This window comes from Eptatretus burgeri, chromosome 15 (genome assembly GCF_056783735.1).
Source record: "Eptatretus burgeri isolate ZD-2024b chromosome 15, Ebu_testis_v1, whole genome shotgun sequence".
NCBI lineage: Eukaryota > Metazoa > Chordata > Myxini > Myxiniformes > Myxinidae > Eptatretus > Eptatretus burgeri.
In genome coordinates, this window is record NC_140975.1 from 72,051,692 (window position 1) to 72,061,691 (window position 10,000).

General features: G+C 44.9%; 1 protein-coding gene across 3 annotated transcripts in view; it reads left to right on the plus strand.

Moving 5' to 3' along the window:
* CUL9 (cullin 9) overlaps positions 1 to 10,000 on the plus strand; it is a 352,312-nt gene that overhangs the window by 216,232 nt on the left and 126,080 nt on the right. For all 3 annotated transcript variants that reach the window (XM_085856907.1, XM_085856905.1, XM_085856906.1), the window contains 3 exons: positions 284 to 479; positions 558 to 744; positions 4,609 to 4,760. In XM_085856907.1, coding sequence (XP_085713033.1) covers positions 284 to 479; positions 558 to 744; positions 4,609 to 4,760 — 535 coding nt within the window. The remainder of the gene's footprint in view (positions 1 to 283; positions 480 to 557; positions 745 to 4,608; positions 4,761 to 10,000) is intronic.

Consider the following 10,000-nt stretch of genomic DNA (forward strand, 5'->3'; position numbering starts at 1 on the left):
CTGCTTCGGCAGCACCAACGCTCTGCACAGAGTATGGTCCCATTGGATGGATGGATTGAGCTGTGCACACGTATAGTAAAGCACAAATTAATTTGCAGGCAATACATTTTAAAGTATGCTCAAGTCTCTCTCTCAACGCTGTTTAATTCGGGATAAATACAATTGTATCCTGCATACGTCGTGTAAAAGTGATTGGAGTTTGTGAAGTAAGTGAAAGAATGTGAGGTGGTGATGAGATGGGAGCGAAAGCACTGAAGTCAATGGCTCGTGCTCTTTTGTTTAGGCTGTACCTGTCCGAGCGACTTCTCACAATGGACTGCATGTTCCTGGAGTCTCTCATAGCAATTCAGCTGCAGGACTGCTTTCCTGCACGTCTCCCTCTTGCAATGCTGAAGGACGTTTCCAATTCCAAGAAGTCCACCAGCGACTTTATGCAGTACTGCCTGGAGAAGGTCGATTGTTGCCTGGCAGAATCTGAGGTACCTGAAAAGCTCTAAATGTGGCACGGCATGCCATTGTTAGTGGGGTATGGTGAGGTAACACAATGCCATTAACAGGAAATAGTGATGGACATTGAAGAGCAAGAGTGCAATCTTCATGGCTGGGAGGGATTTTCTGTCATCGTTGCATCTCCCAGCGTTTGGGCCTTCCCGAAGGAGAGCAAAATGGCCACTTCTTCAATCTCAAAATTACCACCAGTATTGAAGGATTTTGTGCAGGAATATTACAACTTCCACAGCATGGGTAAGCACTGACTGGTCTTTATTCATTTATTTTTTGTATCCATAGTTAATGCTCGTGGATGAGCTAAAACACAGAACAGATCAAGATGTAGGAGAGAGAGAGAGAGAGGTAGGGAGAGAGAGAGAGAGAGGTAGGGAGAGAGAGAGAGAGAGGTAGGGAGAGAGAGAGAGAGAGGTAGAGAGATAGATAGAGAGATAGAGAGATAGAGAGATAGAGAGATAGAGAGATAGAGAGATAGAGAGATAGAGAGATAGAGAGATAGAGAGATAGAGAGATAGAGAGATAGAGAGATAGAGAGATAGAGAGATATATAGAGATAGAGAGATAGATATATAGAGAGATAGAGATAGAGATAGGTGTGTGTGTGTGTGTGTCACCAACAGTGGAGTTGAAGGCCAAAATAGAGGGCGAGTTGAACAAACAATGGGTGGCAGGAAAGGACGCATGGTGGTGACAAGATGGATACCGAAGGAAACTCTCACGAAGGAAAAACTAGAAATTTGAAAGGTGGAGGGCTTGGAGTAGTGTGAGGGGTTGGGGTTAATGAGGGTACAAAAACATCAAGGTTTTGGATTGTGGATGATCTGAGATGGTGGTGAACAGCACTTTTGAAGATCTGGATGGTGAGAAAGAGATTGAAGAGAATGTGGTATTTGGTTCCAGATGTGGAGAAAAAGAGGAATGGATGAGTGGAGGCAACCATTGATTGTGTATTTAAGGAGTTTCACCAGGAGTTGGTTGATGGTGGACCATGTCAACCCTGCAGAAACCTGGGGGGGGAGACAAAGCATGGAAAGAGCAGAGGATTCAAGACAAAGAAGGTAGTAGAAGACTGAGAGACCATCGACCTGTCTGTGATGGCGAAGTGACGGCCTATAGACTAAGCTTCAGCACGGGAGATTCCAATGACCTTGAAAGCCTTGGATTCCACGGCGTCATGCAGAGCAAAGTGTGAGGCAGGGAAGCCAACCCTGAGGGGAGAGCAGTTGTCCATCAAGCTGCGGATGAAGGTGTTTTGGAGGCCCACTTTGAAATGTGGTTTGCCCAAGAAAGATCATGGCTGATGGTGAGACACAGGAATTTGAGTGACTAAACTTCCTCAAGATGATTGAAGATAGGGAGCAGGGGGAGGGGTGGTTACCAGATGGTCCTTTCAGAGAGAGTCACTGAGATTTATCAGGATTGAAAGACATTCCAAGTGTTTGACCAGCTTGTAATTTTGTCCAGGTCTGAAGAAAGGGAATAGGTTGTAGCCTGCCTGTCTGAAGGATGAAGGATGTCACAGCAATAGGTGGAGTAATCAGCAGAGAGTTAGAGAGATCATTTATGCAGATCAGAAATAGGACTGGGCCCAGAACACTGCCTTGGAGTACTCCAGTCTTGACAGGGATAGGAGATGAAAGAATTCTGTTGATTGCCACACATTGGCAATAAGAGTAGAGGAAGTCAGTTAGCCATGTGTAGAGTTGGCTTTGGATTCCATAGGCAGACAGTGTGGAGAGCAAGGCAGGATGCCAGACTGTATCAAAAGTACAATATATGTCCAAAGAGATGGCCCTGAGCTCGTCTGACATTGAAGTCTTCCAACCATTGTTGGGTGAGTAGAAGCAGCATGTCCAAGGCAGAGTAACGTGATCGGAGATGAGGTCATGAGAGAAAAGGATGGATTTCATATCAACTGTGATGATGGATTATATGACTTTGCTGATGATTGGAAGTAAGCTGATAGGTCTGCAGTTAAGGAGATCAGGTTTTTGTACCTTTTGTATGTAATGGAGTGATGGCTGATTTCCAAGCAAATGGAAGATGACCGAGCACAAATGATGGTGAAAAGGGCAGAGAGAGATGTACAAGAGTAGCAGAGCAGGATTTTTAGGACATGTGAGCTGATGTCGTGTGGTCCAACAGCAATGTCAAAGTTGAAAATTGACAGAAACTGCTCCACCTTCTCAGGTGCAAAAGTTACAGAATCCAGGAGTAGTTGGGTACGACTGGCAAGGGTGGGTGCAGAGTGAGGGGTGAGGGGACGCAAGATTTAGAAGCAAATGCAGAATTGAGGCATTCGGCCTTCTCATGAGCGGAGTCGACTGTGGTGCCATTTGAAGTGAGGGAAGGGATTGAAAGGGATCATACACTAGAGATAGACTTAACAATGTACAATCAGGTTTTAGAAGTGTGAGAGAAGTTTGAAAGTTCAATCTTGAGGTTTGACAGACATTGTTTTATGGCTCTCCTGAGAGTGAACACACATTTGTTGCAGGCTTTTTGGAATGCACTGAGATTGCCTTTGGTCGGATTCATCTTCCAGGAAGAGAATGCAAGTTGTTTCAGAGCACCTGCTTCACCACATAATTCAGTGTGGGCAAGAAGGTTAGGATACTTCTTGGTATAGAAAGAGAGAGAGATAGAGATAGAGATAGTTTCTGTGGAAGAATTCCCAAGCTGAGGTAATATCAGGGGCAGCTGATATGGGGCACCAGTCTTGAAGAGAGATGGCTGCTTGTAGTCCCTGCCAATATGAGCGAGCTGCCAGACTTGCCGGTGTTCTGGCAGCTCTCTGAGAATAGCCAGAGAGATGTTGATTCTCGCAAGCGAATGATTAGATGAACCAATTGGAGCAGAGGAAGAGCAGGAGACATTTGTGGGAAAGTTAGTCATCACCAAGTCCAGAAGGGAGGATTTGCCATTTGGAGAAAGCTGGGTTGGAAAGTTTACAGATTGAGTCAGTCTCATGGAGTCACAGAAGTCCTTTGCTGAAGTGTCATGTCTGGGAAGAGAGGTACCAACACCCAGCCAATTTGCAACGTGACAGCTGAAATTACCACATGTGAGGAAGAGAGGGTTTGGGCGAGTGGTTAAAACGTTGTCCATGTTGGCTGAGGGAGAGAGATGGAGATGGAGTCGTCACCGTTTGGAGGATGGGACAACACAGACAAACAAGAATTGGGAACAGAGGAGAGGTTCCAGCCAAAAGGTACTCCTGGGGATTGGGAGGTGTAAGATCAGTACAAGGACAGTGAGAAATTGAGTTATTGATGGACAATGTGACTCCGCCACCAGGTCAAACAAATTTAATTGGAGTAGACAATAGCCAGAGATAGACACAAAGGAGTAACTGATCTCCTGTGGGAGGAAGGAGTCTGTTGAACAAATGATGTTCGAGCTGTCAGCAGCCGCGGCGTGGGGGAGTTTGGAGAGGTGGATTGGGAGTGGGACGGGGAAAGATTGGACGGGACCTGACTGAGGAAAGGATGGCAGGTGGATGTTGAGGTGGGGCAGGATGAGGTGTAAGCTGAGAGAGGGAAGGATGAGGTGTAAGCTGAGAGGGGGCATGATGAGGCAGCATCGAAGGGGGCAGTATGAGTGGTTGAGCACAGTGAATGGCAACACTTTTATGCTTTGTTTCCTCATGCATAATGTGCTGAGATGTTTCTGTATGTCATCCTGCAGTGGTTGCAAACAAGGAAAATTGTGATACTGAAGCATCAGAAATTAATTCCATGTGTGACATGGGCTTTGTTTTGATGGTCTGAACGTTTATGTTGCAGTGTTCAAGTTGCATCCATTGTCAAACTTGCATTGAATATTCATTGAGGATATGTGCTGGATTGCAAAATGGGTCTTTTATTGAGAGGAAAGGTTATTAATATAGTCAGAGAATCACCTGTATTTGATATGATTGTGGAAATTATCCCAATATGGAATAACTTGCAGATAAATGGTCATGCTAGTTCCGTATTAACGAGCTTCAATTTGCTTGATAATTTGGTGCATTTACTGCACCTGCTCACATTGATATTCTGCTTGTTTTAAATTTGACTGGTTCATGAGCTGACTCGCTGCTTGGCTGGATGTGTGCTGCAGCACAGTACCACTTATCCAGCCATCAGCAAGCAAAGAAACTGCAGTGGACCTGGCTCGGTCATGGAGAACTCATTACAAACAAAGGGCTTGTTTTGCGTGTGTCCACTCTACAAATGATCATCTTACTCCACTTCAACGATCTCAATGACTCGGTTTGTATTTGAATAGGCCATATTGGTCGCAGTTAACTTAACCCATGTGAATTACCTTTTTCTTTTTTTTAAGATAAGCACTGCAAAAACAGTGCCCACTTGTACCATGAAATCACAGAGTATCAAAAATATAAATGAGAGAATAATAATAGTAAAATAAAAACAAGGTGATAGAATCATACATACAAAACAACATCATCATAAGTATACTGTATTAGACTTTAAGATATTTGTGTGCTCTGGAGCAGAAAGCCTTGATCCTGGATGTTGGGTGACCTCCAGTGGCATCTGGTAAACTGTTCCACACTGGTGTTTTTGCAGGCATATAGGAGCGGTCATACTGAACAAGTGACCAGTGACCACTCTCCTTGCCAGTAAGACACTGCACAGCATAGCTTCCAAAGGAGGCACTTGTTCTGGTGAACCTTGATGGAATCCAGGATGGCGGTAGCATGGTCTTCAGAAGTGCTGGAACTTCTTCTGTGTGCAGTCTGGACATCAGAACCAGACCTGCTGCAGTTCTCCTGTGTGGTAGGAGATCGATATTGAATTTCTGTGGATGGGGCATTGATGATACGTACAGCATGATGTTGCACATCATCCAGCTTTTTGAGATACATGGCACTTGCAGACATCCATACGAGGGGGGCATATTCCATTGTGCTCCAGACATGGGCTTCATACAGTTTTGCTTGGCCAAGCAGATCCATCTTTGGAGCAATACTGCGAAAGGCACTCGCTCTTTGTCCAGCTCTGACGGCAATGGAGTTCACTTGAGACTGGAAACCCAAGTTCCAGGAGAACCTGACTCCAAGTATGTCAAGCTCATGTACATGCTGCAAGGGTTTGCCACCTATGAAGAACTCTGGAGGATACTCACTTGGTAGTCGTCTACTGAGAGACATAACCTTGCATTTCTCGGTTGCAAACAGGACATTCCATTTCTGTCCCCACTCGTAGATCTTCTGGAGGTCTTCTCTCAGAGAAATAGTGGCATTCACTTCATCCAGCAGGCAGTAGATTGCACCATAATCAACATAGAGGCAGGTAGGGTTATGTAGTGTCGTAGATAGTAGAAAAAAATCGTGCAAATTATGATACAAGCATCAAATTTGGCATTTCTGTTCTGCAGGGCTTTCTGATCAAATCTGCCCGATTGGCCATTTGAAAATCCAAATTTAGAAAAAAAAAAAAAAAAATTGAAGTCACAGCTGGCTGAAATTCTTGAAGCGCAAGTGAACATCCCAGACAGAGAACCAAGGGGAGATGCAGTCATCATTGATGGCTCAGCACTTATCAATGCCCTACCTCCATGCACTTCAAAGATATTTGATGACTATGCTAAAGAAGACATCATCCCAAAGGTAGAATCCTATGGTGCGAGGTACGAGAGGGTGGACGTAGTGTTTGATGTGTACAAGAAGTCAAGTCTGAAGTCCGAGGCAAGGTCGAAAAGGGGGCAAGGAATCAGAAGAAGAGTGACAGGAACCAGTAAGACCCCAAGTAACTGGAGAAGCTTTGTTCGAGATGACGGCAACAAGACTGAGCTGTTTCACTTCCTTGCGGAAAAGATGTGTGAAGCACAGATGACAAGCATAGTCATTGTCACAAAAGGAGAAGATGCCATTAGCAACACAAGGAAGTCACTGGATGCTGCGTCTCCATGTTGTCATGAAGAAGCTGACACTCGAATATCTGTACACGCCAGGGATGCACCGACGAATGGTAGGAAGTCCATTATCATTAAGGCTAATGACACGGACGTACTAGTCATAGCAATATCTGTACTGCCATCCTTACAGGAACTAGGTCTTGAGAACATGTGGATTGCCTTTGTCCAAGGAACCAAGGCGCAATGGATTCCAGTCCATGAGGTAGTTTCTGCAATAGGGCCTGAGAAAGCTAGAGGGATCCCATATTTCCATGCGTTCACTGGATGTGACGTCGTGTCTGCCTTCTGCGGTAAAGGGAAGAAAACTGCAAGGCAGACTTGGAACGTCTTTGATGATGTTTCTTAAACATTCACCAATCTCAGCCAGCATCCAACATTGATTCGTGATCTTGACTTTTTTGAAGTTTTTTTTTTTTCTTTCAAATTTTTCAAAATTTGGATTTTGAAATGGCCAATCAGGCAGATTTGATTAGAATCCCCTGGAGAACAAATGTGCCAAATTTGATGCTTGTATCATCATTTGCACAATTCCTCTCAAAAATTGCTGTTATCTGCCCCACTATATGCAGGTTGTCGCACAGATCATTAATGTAGACGAGAAACAAGGTGGGCCCAAGTATTGATCCTTGAGATACTGATGCATTAATTGGAGTTGGTTTGGATGTTTGGCCATTAACCACTACCTGGATACATCTGTCCATCAAGTGGCTGGATAACCACCTTAACAGCTGCCCTCCAACTCCATTAGCAACCAGCTTGACCAGCAATCCCTTGTGCCATACTCTATCAAAAGCAGCTTTGATGTCAAGTGTGTCAATTGTACCCTCCTGACGTCTTTTGAGATGAGACATCCACACTTGACTCAGCCACTGATTTACTCACATATCTGAGTGACCAAGACAGAAGCCAAAACTGATTGTTGCTGATGTGGTTGTTTCCAATGAGATGTTTCCTCATTGTGGTGTTGACGATTCTCTCCCAACCTTGCTTATGCAGCTTCGGAGACCAATGGGCCTATAATTGTCTGGAACAGAGCAAGAGGAGTTCTTATGCACTGGCACTACATTGGCTATCTTCCAGGAGAAAAGGAAGTGGCCATGGCTAAAGCAGAAACGAAACAGTTTGGCAAAAGGTATAGCAAAGACTGATGCACACACTTTGAGAACTCTATTTCCAATTCCATCAGGTCCAGATGCCTTATTTATGTCTAGCTTCTGCAGGATCCGTCTGATGTCATGAGGCCGGAACGTAACAGTGTCCAAGTGAATGTTGGAGCGAGCTGTGCGATTGGGAGGGTCATTTTCAGTGTAACCAATTGTACACTTTGATGCAAAATTATCACAGAAGATGTCCGCTTTCTCCTCGGAGGTGGCAAAGGTCTGACCATCCTTCTGCAATGTAGGGATTCTAGAAGGTCAATTTTTTCCCTTGTATCCTCTTCACTGTCAACCACCAATTATGGGGTTTGGTTGCTCCAGAGGTCAGTCGAGCTTTTGTCCTCTGGAAGAGTGGTCTTTTTGCCTCATCCTTTACTTTCTGATAGTCTGAGAAGGGCAAGGCAGAACTGTAATGAGTAATAGCACATGGACTCTTGCTCCAGTTGGTGTACGCCAGACAGACAACTTTATCAGCCATTTGGCAGACCTCAATAAACCAGGGAATATCGGTCAGAACAGTGACCTCTCTATGGGGAATTAATTTCACCATGCCTAACTTGATGACCGTCTCAATGTTGTTGCAAGTTACAACAGAATTTCCAGTGTTTAGGGCTTGATCCCATGCCCTACTATGCAGATGCTGCCTGAGGGATTCCCAACTTGCTTTTTTGTAATCCCATAATCACCGTTAATATGGTTTATCCAAGACTGGTGGCTTTTTGAAGATGATCTTCACTGAGCTATGATCAGAAGTTCTAATGTTGGCCTTCACACTTTTGGTGCAATAAGCAGCAGAGTCAATAATGACCAAGTCCAGTAGATTATTTCCACAGGTTTGTTTGTTTGAGCATGTTTGAGCATGCAATTCCAGCTCTGTCAGTTGGACTTGCTACCGAACCACTCCTGGTGATGAACATTGAAATCACCGAGAATCATCACACGATCTGAACCAGTGGTTTGGATGACAGAATCCAGATTGTCAGACAAGTAGTCAATAAGACGACTGTCGGTTCCAGGCAGGGAACCAGGGCAATACACATCGTCAATCAGAAAGTTTCCAGCATGTGTTTTCACAGTGCACCAGCTTACTTCCAGGTCAGGAAGTTCCAGGTACTGTTGACGTTGAACCTGGAGAATATTGCGAAACCAAATAGCAGTTCCACCCCATCCATCACTGCAATCTCGTCTTAAAGGTGGCTCGTGATATCCACTGAGCGACACATTAGGGTCAGTCACTGTAGAATTTGTGAGGACTCTTTCACCCGGCCGAGTATGATGACAGGGTTGAATGAGTATTCTCGAATAATACGGTTTATTTCAGAAGATAGCACAACGCATGCGGAATGTTGTACAACGATCCCTTCAGTCAGGAGAGCCTGCGGACCACATTAAAGTTCTTACTACAAAACTGTCATATATATATATATATATATATATATATATATATATATATATATATACATATATATATATATATATATATATATATATAAGAAAAAATATATATATATCTTTTTTTTCCTCTTTCGGCTTGCTCCCGCTAGGGTCGCCTGCGGACCGACTGTCTCCATTTTGCTCTATCCTCCACATCTTCCATTGACACTCCAACCACCCGCATGTCCGCCCTCACCGCATCCATGAACCTCTTCTTTGGCCTTCCTCTTCTCCTCCTGCCTGGCGGCTCCATCTTCAACATCCTTCTCCCGATATACTCCGTTTCCCTCCTGTGCACATGTCCAAACCATCGCAATCTCGCCTCTCTCACTTTGTCTCCAAACCGTCCTACCTGCGCTGTCCCTCTAATACACTCATTTCTTATCCTATCCATCCTCGTCACTCCCAACGAGAATCGCAGCATCTTTAACTCTGCCACCTCCAGCTCTGCTTCCTGTCTTTGTTAGCGCCACCGCCTCCAAACCATACAACATAGCTGGTCTCACTACCGTCTTGTATACTTTCCCCTTCACTCTTGCAGCTACCCTTCTGTCACAAATCACTCCTGCAACTCTTCTCCACCCACTCCATCCTGCCTGCACTCTCTTTTCACTTCTCTCCCACACTCTCCGTTACTTTGGACAGTTGATCCCAAGTATTTAAACCAATCCACCTTCCCCACCTCAACTCCTTGCAACCGCACCATACCACCACCCTCCCTCTCATTTACGCACATGTACTCCGTCTTTCTCCTACTGACTAACATTCCCCTTCTCTCCAGTGCGTACCTCCACCTCTCAAGGCTCGATTCAGCCTGCTCCCTACTCTCCCTACAGATCATGATGTCATCCGCGAACATCATGGTCCATGGAGAACTCCAGTCTGTTCTCGTCCGTCAACCTGTCCATCACCATTGCAAACAGGAAAGGGCTCAGAGTCGATCCTTGGTGCAATCCCACTTTAACCTTAAACCGGTC